The 20,750-nt window shown below is 40.6% G+C and overlaps 1 protein-coding gene across 1 annotated transcript; it reads right to left on the bottom strand.

Annotated features, from left to right (window-relative positions):
• On the bottom strand, positions 1 to 20,726 carry ZNF283 (zinc finger protein 283; the record flags this gene model as incomplete). The annotated part of the gene is made up of 5 exons (XM_045077288.1): positions 1 to 1,536; positions 11,266 to 11,392; positions 13,613 to 13,700; positions 19,759 to 19,809; positions 20,506 to 20,726. Coding segments are annotated over 5 exons (1,818 nt in total), but the record flags the coding sequence as incomplete, so codon positions are not given.
• Between the last annotated feature and the right edge of the window lie 24 nt (positions 20,727 to 20,750).

The following is a 20,750-nucleotide window of genomic DNA, read 5'->3' on the forward strand; positions in this document are numbered from 1 at the left end:
TGACATTCAGTAAGACTGTATAAAATTCTAAGGCCTTTTCATAATCCTTATATTCAAAGTATTTCTCACTAGTATGAATTTTTGATATCAAGTTGTCCACACAGATGTAAGGCTTTTTGCACATTCCATACATTCATAAGTGTTCTCAAGATTAAGATTCCTCATGTTGTTTATACACATAAAAATTTTTCTTTCACCTCTTCAATCATAAAATTTCACCAGTATTTATGGTCTCATTTGAATAAGCTGTCCATATAAAGGCTTCCCCACATCCTTTATATTCATAAGGCTTATCATTACTAGGAGTTCTCTCATGTTGAACAAGGTTTGAGCCATGAATAAAGTTCTTCCCAAATTCCATACACTGATAAGGGTTCTCCCCAGTATGAAAACTCTGATGAACACTAAGTTGATAGCCACTACCAAAGGCCTTCCCACATTCTTTACATTCATAGGATTTCCCACCAGTATGGATTCGCTCATGTTTAACAAGGCTTGAACCCCAACTAAAGGCCTTCCCACACTGCTTACACTTAAAAGGTTTCTCACCGGTATGGATTTTCTGATGCTGAGTGAGGTGATAGCCACGACTGAAGGCCTTCCCACATTCTTTACATTCATAGGGTTTCTCACCAGTATGGATTCGCTCATGTTGAACAAGACTTGAGCCACAATTAAAGGTCTTCCCACATTCTTTACATTCATAGGGCTTCTCGCCAGTATGAAATATCTGATATCGAGTAAGCTGATAGCCCCAACAAAAGGCCTTTCCACATACTTTACATTCATAAGGCTTCTTTCCAGTATGGATTTTTTGATGTTGAGTAAGTTGATAGCCACGACTGAAGGCCTTCCCACATTCTTTACATTTATAAGGTTTCTCACCTGTATGAATTATCTCATGTTTAGCAAGGCTTGAGCCCCAAAAAAAGGCCTTCCCACATTCCTTACATTCATAAGATTTAACACCAATATGGATTTTCTGATGCTGAGTGAGGTGATAGCCACGACTGAAGGCCTTCCCACATTCTTTACATTCATAGGGTTTCTCACCAGTATGGATTCGCTCATGTTTAACAAGACTAGATCCCCAACTAAAAGTCTTCCCACATTTCTTACATCTGTAGGGTTTCTCACCGGTATGAAATCTCTGATGCACAGTGAGTTGATAGGCACTAAAAAAGTCCTTCCCACATTCTTTACATTCAAAGTGTTTTTCAGCTGTATGAGTTCGCTCATGTTGAACAAGTTTTGAGCCATGACTACAAGCCTTCCCACATTCTTTACAAACATAGCGTTTCTCTCTATTATGAATTCTTTGATGTGCACTAAAAGATTTACTTTTTCTATTAGTGTGCATTTTTCCATAGCTAATTATCATTTGACTAAAGTATCCCTCTTGATGTCCCTGTGGTAAAATGGATGCCTCAAGGCCAAGAGTTTTATTTCTTTCCTTCATCTCCCATTGGAAAAAATTTATTTCAAAAATGTCTTTTTCTGAAATTGTATTTTTGGTATCATATGTTGACTCCAAATCTGAAAGAAAACAAGAAAACCATATATTTTACCTTCTTTACCAGAAAAATTTACTAGAAAACAAACAAACAAACAAAAAATAGTCAACAGAGAAATACAAGACAAACTGGAAATAATACCCACAGTGAATCAGGAAATTAAGCTCACTGCTAAGCATCATATCTCTTCCCTATTGAACAACAATCTCAGCTTTGACTTTTCAGCTTTTATGATCTTAATGTTCTGATTGAACAGCCTTCTGGAGCATTCCACAAAGATGATAAGTTCCTTATCTTCCCATGCGGCTGACCCCTTAAACCCAATGGGTCCTTCCATCAACCAAGCCCCTATGTGCCCAAGTGTGGTTCAGCTGAACTTTTAATGACTGTGTAGGCTGGCATGATGAACTGGAACCTAGAAAATCCCCAAACTCAAAAGCAAAATCAAGCACACCTGAAACTAATATTGTAGGTCAACTATACTTAAAAAAAAAAAAGGGCAAAACAAAACATTAAGCTACATAATACTTTTTCACAGGAATTTTTCTGAGTGATTGGTGTTGGGCTAGAAAGCAGACAAGATTCTGCAAGCCAAGCAGTTACAAAGTTCCAAGGCTCTACTGAAGATGAAACATGTGAAACAAAACCAATTAAAATTATAATACAACCTCCACTTAGCTCAAATCCTGCTATAATCAAAGAGATAAGTGCATGGTCATGTGGGAAGTTTATAGCAAAGAATGATTTTTACATCTAATTTGAAACTTGATATAAACTGAAACTAATAAAAACTATGACTCAGCCTCATCTCAGCTCCATGCTTGGTGGTATCAGCGTTATCACTCCCTCACCCTGAAAAACTGAGAAAGAAGCATATACTTTCATGGGCAGGGAACCATCCATTTGTTATTGTTCTTCAAAATGTCTGGCACAGAATAAAAAATTATGAGGTAGCTAAGGAAGACTGAATGTGTAACATATAACTGCCCCCCCCAAACCCACAAAAGAGACAAAGAACAGATGTATTAGAAATACATCAGTAGGCAAGGTCATTCAATTTTATTCTATAGATTCAGGAAGAAAAGATGGACAGTGAGCAGATGGGAAGTTTCAGCAAAGAAAAAGAAACTTTAAAATTGTAAAATGGAAATTCTACAACTAAAAAGTCCAAAGAGAAAAAAGAAGGGGGAAAGAAAGAAGAGTATCAGATCTGTGCAACAAAATCAAACAATCCGACTTCAGGCAACAGCATTCTAGAAAGAGGACAAAACCAAGTAAGTACTCAAAAAGATTATTAAAATGTTCTAAAAAATGTATGAAATATATGATAATCAACCTACTTTTAGCAAACTGCAAGCAGGAAAAATACAAAGAAAAGTAACAACTGAGAACATAATGACAGAGCTGAAAACTGAAGATGAAGGAAAAAGAGTAAAAGGAGGCAGGGGAGGGAGAACATTAGAGTCAGAGGAACAACCAAACATTACGGCAGAATTCACATCCTTAACAGAAGCTACCAATGGAATGATATCTTTAATGGATGAAGAAAGAAAGCTAGAAAACCTCGAGTTTTACATAAAGCGAAAGATTTCTTCAAAATGAAGGTGAGACATTTCCAGCCATGGCCATGAAGAAAAACCTGGTATTAGACTTAAGTCTTACACCACAAACAACCAAAAGCTATAAAATAGGATACTAGATGCAGGGCTGAGAAACTTTATATCAGGAGAACTTCATATTCACCCTTTATGCCTGCCTGCATCCTCCAAAACATCCTGGAAAATGCTCTCCAAATAGACAGCGGTGGTCTCACTGGGCAAAGGATACTGGTAGTATCTGAGTCCAGGGCTGCTAAGATGGCTGGAATTTATAGTTCAAGGTGAAGAGAATAAAGGAGCCTTGCAACAGAGTCCCAGAAATCTATGCAGGGATTACCCCATTGGATCTGTAACCAAGTATTAATGGAGTACCAACACAGCCTCAGTAGAAACATTCATCTGAGGCCTCACAAAGCCCATATTTTGAAAGACCCATCATCTGGAACAGTAGTTCTCAAACTTGCTGGTCTCAGAATCCCTTATATTCTTTTCTTTTTTTTTTAAGATTTTACTTATTTATTTGACAGATAGAGATCATAAGTAGGCTGAGAGGTAGGCAGAGAGAGAGAGAAGAGGAAGCAGGCTCCCTGCTGAGCAGAGAGCCTGATTCGGGGCTTGATCCCAGGACACTGGGATCATGACCTGAGCCGAAGGCAGAGGCTTTAACCCACTGAGCCACCCAGGTGCCCCAGAATCCCTTATATTCTTAAAAATTACTGGTGAATTCTTGGCTTGTTCATGCATAAACATATTTCCAATACAAAGTTTAGTTGTTGTTGTCTTTTTTTTAAGATTTTATTTATTTATTTGTCAGAAAGTGAGCACAGGCAGACAGAGTGGCAGGCAGACGCAGAGGGAGAAGCAGGCTCCCCGCCGAGCAAGGAGACCGATGAGGGACTCGATCCCAGGATGCCAGGACCACGACCCGAGCCGAAGGCAGCCGCCCAACCAAATGAACCACCCAGACATCCCCAAATTTCAGTATTTTTATCTAATGGTGATTCTGTAACATTTTAGTTGATTTACTAAAGGGCAAAGAAGTCCTGTGGATGTTTTGTGGGAAGTAATTTCAGTCATGGCCTGTTAGTCATAGCCAAACTGCAGTACCTATTGTTTTACTTAACAATGTCTCATTGCTTTGTATACATTATCATTGTGTATAAGGACTGTGTGTATATCCAAAAGGAAGCCAAGATACTTAAACTGACCAAACTAATATTACAACTCCTTTGAGAGGGTCAAATGTAAACTAAAAGGAGTGCCCTTTTGTGCAGTCTAGCACGAATAAATAGTTCAATAAACTTGAATTTAGTTCAACCAATCAGAACTGCCATGCGAGAACTTGTATCACAATTACTTGTAAGTAAGGCTTAACAATGCTAGTCAATGAATGTAGGTTTAACTTTTTTTTAAACGATTATTTATTTGTTTATTTATTTATTTATTTGACAGAGAGAGAGAGAAGTCACAAGTAGGCAGAAGCAGGCAGAGAGACAGGCAGAGAGAGAGGGAGAAGCAGGCTCCCTGCTGAGCAGAGAGCCCAATGAGAGGCTCGATTCCAGGACCCCGGGATCATGACCTGAGCCGAAGGCAGAGGCTTAACCCACTGAGCCACTCAGGCACCCTTAACTTTTTATATTTACAAGCTTTTTAAAAGCTTTTATTTATTTATTGGTGTGAGAGAGAGAGAGAGCATAAGAAGGGGGAGTGGTAGGCAGAGGGAGAAGCAGGCTCCCTGTCAGCAGTCCCAATATGGGACTCCATCCCAGGATCCCGGGATCATGACCTGAGCTGAAGGCAGACACTTAACTGACTGAGCCACCCAAGCGTCCCTAACTTCTTTTTAGTTAAAAAACTGGGAGACCTGAGTGGCTCAGTCAGTTGAGCAGCTGCCTTCAGCTCAGATCATGATCCCAGGGTCCTGGGATCGAGTCCTGCATAGGGCTCCATGCTCAGTGGGGAGCCTGCTTCTCTGTCTTCCTCTGCCTGCTGCTCCCTCTGTTGTGCTCTCTCTCTGTCAAATAAATAAATAAATAAAATTAAAATTTAAAAAATGTTAAAAAATTATTGAGGACTCAAAAGGGATTTGTTTGTGTGAGTTATATTTTGATATTTACCATATTAGAAATTAAAACTGAGAAATTAAAGATATTTAATTCCCTTGAAATTAATAAATCATTGCCTATTAACAGAAATAACAAATGTGTGAAAATTATATTTTCCAAAATCATTTCCAAAAATGATCTTGTTTTCCAAAACAACAAAAAATATTATTTTAATTTTTTGTGAATCTCTGAGATATATGGCTTAATAGAAGATAACTGGATTCTCGAATCTGCTTCTGTATTCACTCTGTGGCAATATGCTATTTTGACTGAAGCATATGAAAAAAATCTAGCCTCCCACATATATGTAACTGTTATTTTTTGAAATTATAAATATGGTACTCTCTGATACTATAATAAAACTTGAGAAGGGAGTTTCTTAAAGGTTAGTTGCAATGTGAAATATGCAACTAAAACTATGAACTTTTCATACTAAATTACCTTAAAATCCACTGTACTTTGGATGATCTTTTATCCAGACATAATTCTGTAATATCATGCACTGGTCATTTGAAAAATAGTGGTTCACTGAGTTATGCAGATCTTTGAAATGCTGACATATTTCATTACATAATACATTAAAATCACTAGGTTAATGTCACCATCTATCTCATCAGAAAAATGTTTACGTGTTGAGAAATGGTAAAGCTCAAAATGGAAGCTGTTTCACACAATTCTAATTTTTACTTGAAAGTCTGAATTTATCATTGGCAGCAAATACTGTTATTTATCTTTAAAGTGACAGGCACGCTTTTAAGAAAATTTTTCCAACTACCTAAGTCTGAATAATAATAGTTTGTCTGTCAGGCATTCTTTTAAGATCAAAGTGGTGTCCTGTGGAAAGAACAGCTAGTCTGACTCACAATCCAAACAACCACACAACTGGTTTTTCTCAAGGCAACCATATCACACTTTGGTATAAAACAGAAGAGCTTAGGGGCGCCTGGGTGGCTCAGTGGGTTAAAGCCTCTGCCTTTCAGCTCAGGTCATGATCTCAGGGTCCTGGGATCGAGCCCTGCATCAGGCTCTCTGCTCAGCAGGGAGCCTGCTTCCTCCTCTCTCTCTGCCTGCCTCTCTGCCTACTTGTAATCTCTGCCTGTCAAATAAATAAATAAATAATCTTAAAAAAAAAAAAAAGGGCAGAAGAACTTAATGAATACTTCCCATTTCACCACAATGAATTTTTTTTAATTTATTTTTTTAAGATTTATTTATTTATTTGAGTGAGCGAGAGAGAGAAAGAGCACACACAGGGGAGGAGGAGAGGGAGAAACAGACTCCCCGCGGAGCATGGAGCCTGATGCTGGGCTCAATCCTGGGAGTCCAGGATCATGACCTGATCATGACCTGAGCCAAGGGAGATGCTTAATGGACTGAGCCACCCAGGTGCCCCACACAATGAATATTTTAAAATGCATACTCAAGGATTAAGACTTAATAAAATAAAGCCCAGAGCAGGATACTCAAAGTCAACCAATACTGATACCCTCTGTGGGGAGGGTTTCAGTATGAAAGAACTGTCCCAACTGCATGCCTGTTAAAGACAAGTGTCTGCATATAAGAGACCTGGCGTGGGTTGTCACAGCCCAAGTAGGGTGAGAAGGGCAATCACATGGTCAAAGTGATGGTACTGGTAATGAAAGATTAGCTACATTCAGCGAGTTTGAGAAAATAATATATTAAGGAAATGGAAGCCAAATTCTTCCCTGTCAGAGAAGGGAGTTAGAAATATGGAGAGTAAGTTGGTGGGAATGCAAACCAGTACAACCACTCTGGAAAACAGTATGGAGGTTCCTCAAAAAGTTAAAAATAGAACTATCCTCTGACCCAGCAACTGCACTACTAGGTATTTATCTAAAGGATATAAACACAGTGATTTGAAGGGGCACATGCACCCCAATGTTTAAAGCAGCAATGTCCACAATAGCCAATATATGGGAAGAACCCAGATGTCCCCTGACAGACGAAAGGATAAAGATGTGGTATATATACATACATACATACATACATACATACATACATACAGTGTAATATTACTCAGCCTACAAAAAGAATGAAATCGTGCCATTTGCAACAACATAGACAGAACTAGAGGATATTATGCTAAGTGAAATATTCAGAGAAAGACAAATACCATAGATTTCACTCATATATGGCACTTAAGAAACAAAACAGATAAATATACGGGTAGGGAAGGAAAAATAAAGTAAGATAACAGAGAGGGAAGCCAACCATAAAAGACAATTATAGGAAACAAACTGAGAGTTGCTGAGGGGGAGGTGGGTGTCGTCTCGTGGTTTTCAATACAGATGTACACATGTATGTATGTATGTATACAAATACATTCCCCAGCTCTAACCACCCAGAGACCTGGAGCAGCCATCTTCCAGCAGCAATGAGCAACCCCAGTATGCAAATTTTGCCTTCTAACTACTATTCTCAACTAAAAGGGACCAGGGCACCTTGAAGAAATGGTTGACTTTATGACTGGAGCAGGAAAAGTACAAGATGAGCCTGATAAAACATGCTGTTGTGTCAGAAAATAAGGAGATGCTCAATGAGTGACAGAGATGTGCCTGAAGACACAGAAGCCTCATGAGCGGGTTCCCACAGGTCAAACCTGGGATAAGCTCAAATATTTTGAACTTCAAAATAAATAAGAAGAGATTACAACCCACCAACGAAGATCCAACAAATGAACAAACTGAAAAATCGGTGGAGAGGGATATATTTAATAGTTTCCGAGATTCTCCTCACAAGAGACTCATTAAAGGAAAAATGATTAATTTTACAAGGAGAAAGCCAGCAGACAATAACCTAATCAAGTGCTCAAAGTGTCAGCAGTAACGACAAATGTGTGCTTTACCTGACAGAATGCAAGAACACAGCATCAGTTCTGTGATACTGCTGCCAAAGAGGCATAAATCTAAGTCTAATCATGAAGAAAAGTGCACACCAACCCGAACGAGGGACGCTCTACAAAATAACTGGCCTGTAATCTTCAAAAACAGCTGGGAATGCAAATCAAGGAAAGATGGATGAACTCTTCCAGACTGAAAGGCCACAGAACTCAAATTCCTAAAATAGTAAGTGAAAAACCGTATTGTCGGGCCCTCACCTATCTCATCAACCTAATTTCTTTACACTCTTTTACTAACTATGTCCTGGCCTTCTTATCATTCCAGCAGTTTCTTGGCAATCACAGAGCCTTTGTGTTTACTGTTCATGGTGACTGATACACTCCTCCCCCAGATACTCATAGAATTTGATCCCGCTCTTCATGCTTCTATTCAAGAAAGCTTTCCCTGACCACCTTACCTAAATGAGCCCTGTCGATTTCTAGCGTTTTCTATTCTCATGCTCTTTATCTTCCTTGACCAACATGTTTCATTATATGACATTATTTATCTATTTATTTATTTACTTACTTTCAGTTTCTCCCTGACTACATAAAACTGCATTTGAGAATGGGCAAGTTATCGATGTCGTTCATGACTGTATTGATAGTGCCCAGTACAATGCCTGGCTAGGAACAAGTAGTCAAAATATTTGCAGAACTTATGAATGAATGCATTTACTCATTCAGACACATGCAGAAATGCAAAAGAGCTGGAAAGCCGCTGAATCCGACACAGTAGAATGGCTGCACCAGAAACAAAAGAGAAGCCTTGCTTGGCGAAATGGGAGGGAAATATGAGAAGAAAAACAAAGAGAGTAAGAAATGAGATCAGATGGAAGTTCGTTTGGTAACCCAAAATGAGATCTCAATTTCCTCCCTCCACAGGGAGGGAGTTTTCTAAGCACCATCCCACCTGTTTCTCCTCCTCCTGAGTGACCTGTGAGGTTGGTTCCCGGCAATGATGGTCCCCTCCTGCCTTTGCCTTCCTGGGTTCCAGCTTCTTGGCCCTCCCCTCACAACTTTCCAGGACTCCTGTCCTTGCTCCCATAAGGTCACACCTGACTGAGAAAAGGAGTGTCTCCTTGCAAGAAAAGAACTACTAACTGGTAAAGACCTTTTTTAAAAAAATGATGAGCTCAAAACATTTGGCCAAATATGCAATAAAAAGTAAAAATAATATTGATAAAGACTTCACAGAAATGAAGTATGATGGGAATGAAAAACATGAGATCACATCAGTAGGAGAATAATCTTGTTTTAGATTCATTCAGACTCCTCTTTGGAGCAAACAGAGAATAGTGGTTGAGAACACAGACTTATGAGCCAGACCTCCTTAGAGGCTCAATTGCTACTACTTCTCCCACTAGCTGTGTGACCGTGGGAAGTCACTTACCCTGAGCCTCTGTATTCTCATCTAAAAAGGAGTTTGATAAAAACATTACCTGCCTCATGGGGATGTTGTGAAAGTTAAGTAAGCCGAAGTATTTGCTCTGCTTACAACACAGCCTGGTTTATAGTAAGCACAGTGTTAAATATTAATATTCTTATTATTACTGTTGTTATTTTGGTAACAGAAAAAGAAGGTTCATGAGACATTTTTAGGATTTAATTCAAGGTCGCATTTTTTTTTTTTAAAGACTTTTTTATTTTTATTTATCAGAGAGAGAGGGGGGGAGAGAGCAAGCACAGGCAGACAGAATGGCAGGCAGAGGCAGAGGGAGAAGCAGGCTCCCTGCCGAGCAAGGAGCCCGATGTGGGACTCGATCCCAGGACGCTGGGATCATGACCTGAGCCGAAGGCAGCTGCTTAACCAACTGAGCCACCCAGGCGTCCCTCAAGGTCGCATTTAACTTCATAAAATGCAAAGTTCACAAACTGCAACTTTCTTTTCTTTTTTTTTTTTTTTTTAAGATTTTATTTATTTATTTGACAGGTGGAGATCACAAGCAGGCAGAGAAACAGGCAGAGAGAGAGGAGGAAGCAGGCTCCCCGCTGAGCAGAAAGCCCGAAGCGGGGCTTGATCCCAGGACCCCAGGACCACGACCCGAGCCGAAGGCAGAGGCCTTAACCCACTGAGCCACCCAGGCGCCCCACAAACTGCAACTTTTAACCTCAAATATGCCGAAAGCAAATGAATATGTTCACTTAGCATAAAATGACTTCTGTTTATCCAACCCTCCTCTATATAAAATGAAGAGGCTCTTTCGAAGTCACAGTATATCAGGACCCTGTTTCTAGCTGTACTCCCTGCATGTGAGTCAAAAATTTACGAAGAGCAGTGCTTCTTTAAACTGTAAAAAAAAAAATCACCTGGGGATCTTGTATAAATGCAGCCTCTGTTCTGAAAGACTAGGGAGGACCTCACAAGCCCCAGAAGAAGCTGATGTTAGGTATGAAAAACTTAACAATAAAAAAAAAGCTAAAACCCCACATAAACCAAATGAAATCACTGAGAAAACAATCCACATCCCTCCCCCTGGGCCTAGCCTATCTCCTTCACTGCCTTCTTGGCATCCTCTCTTACACTAACTCTGCTCTGGCCTCCCTATAGTTCCTCAAACTAAACCACCACACCTTGAGTAGCAAGGACACAGATCATCTCTAGATATGCTAAAGTTCAACACAATATGAAACCTGGTTTCTCTGACAATGGTTATGAATTAAATGCCCCATAATGCAAATCCAGCTCCTTAGTAATTAAAGAAGAGAGGCAATTGCAGAAAAAGCCAGAGGAAGGTGTGAAGGTATGGGAAGAGGAAGGAGCCTAATGAACCCATTAAAAATCCAACAAATATCGGGCACCTGGGTGGCTCAGTGGGTTAAGCCGCTGCCTTCGGCTCAGGTCATGATCTCAGGGTCCTGGGATCGAGGCCCGCATCGGGCTCTCTGCTCAGCAGGGAGCCTGCTTCCTCCTCTCTCTCTCCGCCTGCCTCTCTGCCTACTTGTAATCTCTGTCTGTCAAATAAAAATAAATAAAATCTTAAAAAAAAAAAATAAATAAAATAAAAATCCAACAAATATCAAAACATCCCTTTGACCACAGGGAGAAGAAATTCAACTGGTTTCTTCAAAGACAGCCCTATAATTCCCATAGCAAAAGCCGATGGTGCAGAGAAAGACTGTGAAGTATTTCAGGCAGATGACCTTACCCAATGACACCAAGTTACTATAGTTCTCCAACATCACATCCACGTACAAGTCCCTCTGAGCAGGGTCTAGGCACTCCCACTCCTCCTGAGAGAAGTCGATGGCCACATCCCTGAAAGTCACCAAACCCTAAAACCAAAAACCCATATATTACTTGTGAAATTACAGAAATTTAAGGATTTAAGAAAATATTTCCAAGAGGGGGGAATAAAAGGATCATGAAGGATAAACTGCAAGAAGAGGAAAATGTAACAGTCAAGTAGGCTAGAAGCCTGCAGTACGTACTGGTAGGGAAAAGTAAAGAAATTTGTATGACTAAGGCAGTGTCTTCATGTTCTAGAAGAATCCTGTTACAGCAAAAAAAAAAAAAAAAACAAAAAACAAAAACTTCTTGGATATTATGAAATAACTAGACCTGTCTGATAATCTATAAAATCATCCCAGTTTCTCTTCTATTAAATAAAAATAGTGGGGCACCTGGGTGGCTCAGTAGGTTAAGCCTCTGCCTTTGGCTCTGGTCATGTTCTCAGGGTCCTGGGATGGAGCCCCACATTGGGCTCTCTGCTCAGAAGGGAGCCTGCTTCCCCCTCTTTCTCTGCCTGCCTCTCTGCCTACTTGTGATCTCTCTGTCAAATGATTAAATAAAAAATCTTAAAAAAAAAAAATAGTGGGGTGGGGAGAAGCCCTAGATACAGGACTATGTATACATACACACAAACTATTATGTGCCTGCCTCATAAATTCTTTATTAATGTGAACTGCTACACCAACTTTTCCCTTTAAGGAATATAAAAAACAAATCTTTTTTCCCAAATGCACTATAAAATCTCAATTTTAGAAAAATGATTTCCATTAAATTAAGGATTATCATTAAGCCTCAAGTAAATCACTCTGTTAGAGTACATTATAAGTCTTTTCTCTTACAATGGTAAATACGTAAGATGTTTTATTAGCTGCAACTCAGTTCATCATATAGATAGATTAAGATCTCTACTATATTTATACATTTAGGTTGAACGAAAATTCTATTTTCTTCATTCTAGGAATCTATTATCATCCAGTATTTAGAAATCCCGATCACCTTCTTACCTGTTACCATCAACCACCCCTCATCTAACAATTTCCTCATTCCTGAGTTGGAGGACACTGAAAGGGCACAACATATACGACACAGAGGTCACCCAAGATCTGCGCATCCTGGTCAATAACCAAATGAACTTTGACACTGGTATTCAACAATTACAGCACCACTTTCCCTAGGAAGATCCACTCACCGTCCCTCTCATCCTAAAAGCCTTGCAAAGCCTCAAAGAAACTGAGGCTAAGGCCAAGAAAACCCAAATTCCATCTCTCTCTGGGAAACTCAGGTCCGTGAAGAAGTTCCAAGTTTGCCTGTGTGGTCAAATGAGACCCTCATCATTGAGTCATCACCCCACAGACCTGACACAGGAATAAAAAAATTCTGGCAAGGGGAATTGGTGCAGCCCTAGTGGAACAAAGGTGATAACAACGGTCGCTGCCCAAGACAGCCTACTGTCCTAAGTACGTCCTAAGTAAACCCCAAAACTCTCCAGAGAAGGCACAAGCAACCGAAAACGTTCTCTTGGGTGACCATCCAGCTGTCTAAGGACATAGTATCCTGACTGGCTTCTTTCCTAGATGCCTGCCAATCAGGACCTTAGAAGAAGGAGTAACTGTTGTTTTGAAAATGTCTACAGTCTTTCATTCTCTCTTTTCTCCTTCCCTTATAAAAATCCTGTTTGTGCCTTGGTAGATGAAATCAATCTACTCTTGGTTTTCCTTGTATACAAGTAAAAATGTGCTAATTGTTAACTATATTTCTTTGAGTTATTCTTTGACAGGAGCTCAAGTATTTCCTTCAAAAGACTCCTATCCCTCCACTGCTTTTTTTTTTTTTTTAAAGATTTTATTTATTTATTTGACAGAGAGAAATCACAAATAGATGGAGAGGCAGGCAGAGAGAGAGGGAAGCACGCTCTCCGCTGAGCAGAGAGCCCGATGCGGGACTCGATCCCAGGACTCTGAGATCATGACCTGAGCCAAAGGCAGCAGCTTAACCCACTGAGCCACCCAGGCGCCCCCCCTCCACTGCTTTTAACAGAAGACTGAGCACACAGTTGTTGGATGTGTTCAATGACATGATGATACTTATTGGAAGGCACACAGGGAGGACACTGGGTTATTTGGCACAACCTCTTACTGGGACAGGAACTGAGACTGGGTTCAAGACTGGGGTTCTATTATGTAGAAGGCTTTAGGACAATTAAGGAAAAGGTTCATATGACCTAAAAGTCACAATATTTCAAGGACAGAGAAATACCAACTTACATCAGTCATGGTTCTAGAACTGCAAGAACTAATTAATAATCCATGGGGTTCCTCTATTGGTGAAGCACAGAATCCAGAAAAGCCAGAGCTGGGGAAGGAAAAAAAAAGCTTTAGACCAGGTGTGCTTAAGTGATCCCATCCGGACTGAAGGAATATAAGCTTTTATCTCTTCCATTCCTGCTTCTGCTTCACACCTCCCACAACCATCTGTGGAATCTAAACTCTCACCTAAAACCTGAACGTCCTTCAGTAGGAAGGTTTCTGGCAGTGCCTCATTCTGGGGATGCTAATATGGGCCAGAGGTTGGTCTACTGAGTGCTGCCCAGACTGGATCCTCCTCCTGTTACTCTCACCTCTCAGAGCTGCGAAAGAGGCACATGGTCCAAGCCACAACATCCTTCATGGGCTTGGGGCTGAATAAAGTTGGTCAAGACACAGGAGTAGATGGGACATACAATTGCCTGAGCCCCAAAAGCTGACCTCTTAATGCATTCAGAACATCCATGCAATGGAATGCTATAAAACTATGCTAAGTTGGGAGAAATCATCAAGATATGTTGCCAATACAAAATATAGCTTACGGGATGTATAGTATGATTCTATTTATAAATTATGCATGTATATCGATAGAGAAAAGACTGACAATCAGATGTCAATAGATGAATAAAGTGTTTAGGAAGTTACACACCCAAATACAATAAAGTTTTTATTGTGGTCCTAATGTCCTTTTTTTTTTTTTAAAGATTTTATTTATTTATTTGTCAGAGAGAATGAGCACAGGCAGAGGCAGAGGGAGAAGCAGGCTCCCTGCTGAGCAAGGAGCCCCATGTGGGACTCAATCCCAGGAGGCTGGGATCCTGACCTGAGCCAAAGGCAGCTGCTCAATCAACTGAGCCACCCAGGCGTCCCCCTAATGTCCTTTTTAAGTATTCTGCAGAGTTGCTGTAACCACAGCCATGCATTATATTAACTACATAATTTCTATATACACTCACGTCCTGCCTAGAAAAAAATGGCTAAAATTCCCCAAGAAAAGTCATGAATACTTTGATGAGATCGCAAGCCTGTTTCTTTTCACGTCTTCTGACACACGGGTTTAATTTATCGCTGACCTATCTTTTCAGACATGATACTCTCCCAGTAAGTGCTAAATCACCTGATTCCGTTAGTCTGACTTAGCAGTGAACATTAATAGGATAAAACCTTTAAGTATGGGGCACCTGGGTGGCTCAGTGGGTTAAGCCTCTGCCTTCGGCTCAGGTCATGATCTCAGGGTCCTGGGATTGAGCCCCGCATCGGGCTCTCTGCTCAGCAGGGAGCCTGCTACCCCCTCTCTCTCTGCCTGCCTCTCTGCCTACTTGTGATCTTTCTCTCTGTCAAATAAATAAATAAAATCTTAAAAAAAAAAAAAAAAACCTTTAAGTATAAAACTTGGGATGAATTCCGTTTGCCTCCACAAAGCTGGTCACGACCCAACAGTATTGCCTATAATTACCTTCCTGTGAGTTCCTAAGACAGGTTGCCTGCATTGTTTATTGGCCTTTGTTATTGTCAGCTTTAGTTATTCCCATGTATATTTAGTATTCCTTGTCTTAAGGGTAACAACAATGTCTTTCAGTTATTGTATTACCTCCCAAGTACAATCTCAGGCTCTTAAAATTGGGGCAAATTTTTATCCAAAATTCCCTTATGGAAATGTATCCTTAAATAGCTAGAGAAGTACAGATGTATACACAGGAATATTCACCCAGGGTCACTGGGGTGGCAAAGTCAGTTAATTGGCCAACTCTTGGTTTCAGTTCAGGTTGTGATCTCATGGTCATGGGGTTGAACCCCACCTCAGACTCCACACTCAGCAGAGTCTGCTTCAGATTCTCTCTCCCACTCCCTCTGGCCCTCCTGCTCATGTGCTCACTCACTCTCTCTCTAAAATAAATAAATCTAAAAAAAGGAATATTCAACCAAAAATCATTTATGATAATCAAGAATCAGAAACTACCTAACAGTAAGCAAATGGGTTTGCTTGACTGTGGCCTGCTATGTCATTAACTGATTAACTGATGAAGAAAACACACATAATCAACTCCATAGGAAGACAGGCAGGTTTGTAAAGTATACACAATATGGGAAGTGTATCTGAAATTAAGATAAAAAACTCTGGTGCTGGACTTTCAGGATATGGGCTTGACATGACCAATTTCTCAACACTTCTATTTCCTTGTCAATAAAAGAACGATAGGAACATTGTCTGCCACAGATGACTGCAATGAAGATTATGTAAGAAAATCCACATAAAAAACTGATGTACAGGGGCGCCTGGGTGGCTCAGTGGGTTAAGCCGCTGCCTTCGGCTCAGGTCATGATCTCAGGGTCCTGGGATCGAGTCCCGCATCGGGCTCTCTGCTCAGCAAGAAGCCTGCTTCCTCCTCTCTCTCTGCCTGCCTCTCTGCCTACTTGTGTTCTCTCGCTGTCAAATAAATAAATAAAATCTTTAAAAAAAAAAACAAAAAACTGATGTACAATTGTAGTGCCTGGCTGGCTCCTTCAGAGGAGCACATGGCTCTTGATCTCAGGGTTATGAGTTCGAGCCCCACAATGGGTACAGAGATTACTCTAAACAACAACAACAACAGGTGTACAATAATTACTTAATATAAGTTTTTGCTATTATTAAAGACGGAGAAGATTACTGTCCTTTATTCTATTATAATAAGGACAGTTAATGCACCTTTCCATTTTTTCATAATAAAATCTGCTCTTCTCAGGCCTATGTTCTTACAAAATTAACTAAAGCTTCACAGCCCAGCCTTGAGCCTCCAATTCTTTCTTAATAACAACATAAGCGAAACAGGTTCTCAGAAAGATATATAGGAGATAGCTCCTCCTGCCAGAAGCTGCAGACAGAAACAGGACTCAGCATCATAAAAATGGCTCAGAAAATACAACCCAGTTAGGTGACAAAAAGAACATGAACCAGAGACTCGATCTTTTTCTGTGCAAATTGGTGGTTTATTTGAATTTGGTAACTATAACCTTCTTATTCTACCTTCTGGTATTATTATCCATCATTGAAAATATATTTATAAATTAGATTTTTTAAACATTTTTAAAAGATTTTTAGTTATTTGATAGAGAGAGAAAGAGTAGTAGAGGGAGAGGGAGAAGCAGACTTCCTGCTGAGCAGAGAGCCCTGTGCAGGACTTGATCTCAGAATCCTGGGATCATGCATGACCTGAGCTGAAGGCAGACCCTTAACTGACTGAGCCACCCAGGTTTCCCTATAAAATAGATTTTGATAAGACAGAACATATACATTAGAAATTATCACTATTTTTTACGGAAGTAACCTTTAAAATAATCTAATTATGAAAGTCTGTCTTTGTGGCCCTTCTAATTTTTAAAAAGATGTTTCTATATTTCTAAAAGTTGTGAATACTATAGGTTTTTAAAGATTTTATTTATTTATTTGAGAGAGAGAGAGCATGAGAAGGATGAGGGTCAGAGGGAGAAGCAGACTCCCCGCCAAGTAGGGAGCCCGATGTGGGACTCGATCCTAGGACTCCAGGATCATGACCTGACAGGTTTTTAAGTAAGAAATCACTGACATTTCCTTCTTCTTTCTACATATTTGAGATTAAAATAAAACCCACATCTGGGCTGGATTTCTTCTTCAAAATAAGAATTAAAGAATCTTCAACTCAACTCTACCACCCATTACTGTTATCTTATTCTGCAGAAACAAAACCAGACACATAATTTCACAGGGAAAAAAATTCTAAACAGAAACACACCAAAATATTAAGAACTGATTAACTTTAGAGGATGTAATTTTAACTTCCATCTCTATATGTTTCTTGGATTGCTGAACTTTTTGCAACAAACCTGTTTTAATTCCATAATTGGAAATATAAAGATAGTTCCAAGTATGAAAAATTGAGTAATAGGGAAGGGGCATATTTCAGTCATTAATAAAACTGAAAAAAAAAAAAAAAAAACACTAAAAAACCAAAACCAAAACCAAAAACACCCCAACACTTCGAAAATCAGTGGGCCAGAAACAAAGTACACCTACCCGCTGTTGAACATCTCTAGCTATAGCTCACCATAACAGAGACACTTTCACTGTAGAGACTCCCTCATAATGGGTGCCTGGGTGGCTCATTCAGTTAAGCATCTGCCTTTGGCTCAGGTCATGATCCCAGGATTCTGAGATAGAGTCCTGCATGGGGCTCCCTGCTCAGGGGGGAGTCTGCTTCATCCTCTGACCCTCCCCCCATTTATGCTCACCCCTCCACTCTCTCTTTCACAAACATAAATAAAATCTTAAAAAAAAAAAAATTCCCCCATAATGAACATTAATTATGTAAGTCACCTTCAAAGTCTGAGGGAAGGAAATATATGCACCTAAGCAGAATGACATTTGGTAAGAACAGACGCTCAGCAGGTGTGGCTACACCTCTCTAATTCTTCACTGAAGAGTCAAATCAAAAAACATTTTAGAGACAATCCTTGAAAAATGTCTTTCAAAAGTCTCTCGTACTGAATGGGATTCTTATATAACTCATAATATTCCTGGGGAATTTGTTCGTAACTACAACTATTACTTAATATTTTATTATTTACATTTTTCCTTCTTTTGATTCTTTATAAACTTATTTTTTATTAGGTGCACATTATTCCATTACAGGATATACTGCAATTTACTTGTTTCCTTATCACTGGATCCTAATTTTATAAGTTCCTTCCCATCTATTAAATCTTCATTCCAGATCAACGAAGCCAGACTTTTTCTATGTCATCTACACTTAACAATCTCATGAAATTACAGACATTTTGCTCACTTAAGAAAAATAAATTCACAAATATTTACAAAAATCCTGCCCAATTTCAAGGGGTTTGCAATCACCTTGCAGCTCATAAATGGAACAAGACCTCAGGTTAAGGTATCCTGTACTAGACCATTTGAGCATCTGGTCACTTTTTTAAACTTGCAAGCACCTATCACAATCATCTTCATATTTCTCTTCCAATTTCAGTTATGGGAAGTTGATGTGAAATGATCCAGAATCACCATGTAACAGCAAATCTTAACATTCACTAAGCCTGTATCATGGCGCAGGCCCTGTTCTAAGGTGCTTTACATGCACTGACTCATTTTACATCTTTATAACCCCCATGAGATAGGCATTACCTTGTCTTAATTTTGTAGATGTGACACAGAGAGCCCCAGTCACCTAAGCTCACAGAGCTAGTAACATATAGAGCCAGAATTTGAATACAGATGCTCTAAGTCCAGAGCCTTACTCTTACCCATAACACAGTACTGCCTCTACAACACTCAAAAAGTGGGACCTGAAATAACCCAGGTCTCGCAATGTTACAGATTTCTACCAAAAGATTAAATGAACGTCTCTGTCTTTGTTGGTGCAAACAGCAAACCCCTATGCTCAAACCCTAATTACATCCCCACCCCCTAAAAGTCTTAAAACATTGTCATTTATTAACTCAAACAATCCTACCTTGCCTTGATCTAAAAATCATGACTGTGGAGAAGACACAAAATAGTTTGCACACAATACCAAGTAAATACCAATCTCCTTAAGTAATCATAGTCTAAAATGAAACTCTAGGGACGCCTGGGTGGCTCAGTTGGTTAAGCAGCTGCCTTCAGCTCAGGTCATGGTCCCAGCGTCCTGGGATCGAGTCCCGCATCGGGCTCCTTGCTCAGCAGGGAGCCTGCTTCTCCCTCTGCCTCTGCCTGCCATTCTGTCTGCCTGTGCTCGCTCTCTCCCCCTCTCTCCCTCTGATAAATAAATTAAAAAAAAAATCTTTAAAATGAAACTCTAACGCTAATCTAGGAGGTGTACTTCTACACCATCAGTATGCTCAGAAAGGGAGAATGCACCCAAGGATTGGAATAATTTGCCGTTTGAACAGCTAGCTATTGATTGAGAATACGGGCAAGAGAGGGTCACCAAGAAGAGAGATACATCAGCAAGGTGGGTCATTCACCAGAAGGAAAACCCAGGATAGACACTACCAGTGATACTGCAGGCTGAGGAAAGCAAATATTCTCATGATCTAAAAACAAAAAGTAACTGTCTTTAAAAAAAGAGAGAGAAAGAAAGAAAGAAACACAAACTCACCTGAACCTTGATTTCAATATACGCAACAATTCTTTCTTCCTTCTCAGGGTCCTTCTTAGAAACCCAGCAGCGGTAGGGGGAAAAAAGAATCATGAGACACCAGCATTGCTTGGAGCACAGAAGTAGCAAATACACACACACACACACACACACACACCCCAGAAACACCGGGAAACCAAAACGCCATCTATAGCCATCTCTGCCTTCATCCACACGAAACCAAATGGAATTGAAAAGAAGACAAGAATCTCTCTGGGGGCTGACAGCAATTATTGGGGAGAGAGGTCTGGTCGCAGTGGCTCTGAAACAGGGAGCTGGCTCCCAGGGAGCTCCTAGACGCGCCCCTTCCAGGAATCTTAGCTCTGGAACCCCCCAGCACGTTTTCCTAGCGGCATGTCATGAGGACACTTCTGGATGTACAATGCTCATCCCAAGACTGGACCTACGCCTTCGGGCGTGAAACGTTCCCTCTAGGGCTCAGTGAAGGACTCCTGCTCTTGCGGTCACTTCACTTTGGCAGGCCCAAACAGAGTCTAGAAGAAACTTGGAGCGCACAGCCAAGGCAAAACCGCAAGGCCACGCAGCTCATCACCCCGTCACACAGTCCCAGTCGCACACACCATCACGGAGACACGCCCCGGCCCTGCCACGCCGTCTGTCCCACACCATCCTTCTCAGCCGCTCGCGCGCATACAGACTGGAGGCTCCAAACGCGACACGCCCTGTCCGCAAGCCGGTCCTCCTCACCTCGGGAGCCGCCCGGAGTCAACCCCTGCCTTCCCTGCGGGTTCCGAGCCGGCGCTGATTACTTCCTCCGACGCTAGCAACTCACCACGCCGAATCCAAGAACCTTCAGGCCGCCGGAAACGGACCCACAGACTTATGGGAAATAAGAGCCGGGAAGTCCTCGGAGGCTGGGAACCTGGCCATCCAAAGAGCTCTCCGCCGGCAAACTCGCCCCGCCCAGAAAAAGACCTGTGCCCGGAGACTTC

The sequence above is a fragment of the Mustela putorius genome, unplaced genomic scaffold, assembly GCF_011764305.1.
Source record: "Mustela putorius furo isolate JIRA1106 unplaced genomic scaffold, ASM1176430v1.1 tig00000196_pilon_pilon_pilon, whole genome shotgun sequence".
Classification (NCBI taxonomy): domain Eukaryota; kingdom Metazoa; phylum Chordata; class Mammalia; order Carnivora; family Mustelidae; genus Mustela; species Mustela putorius.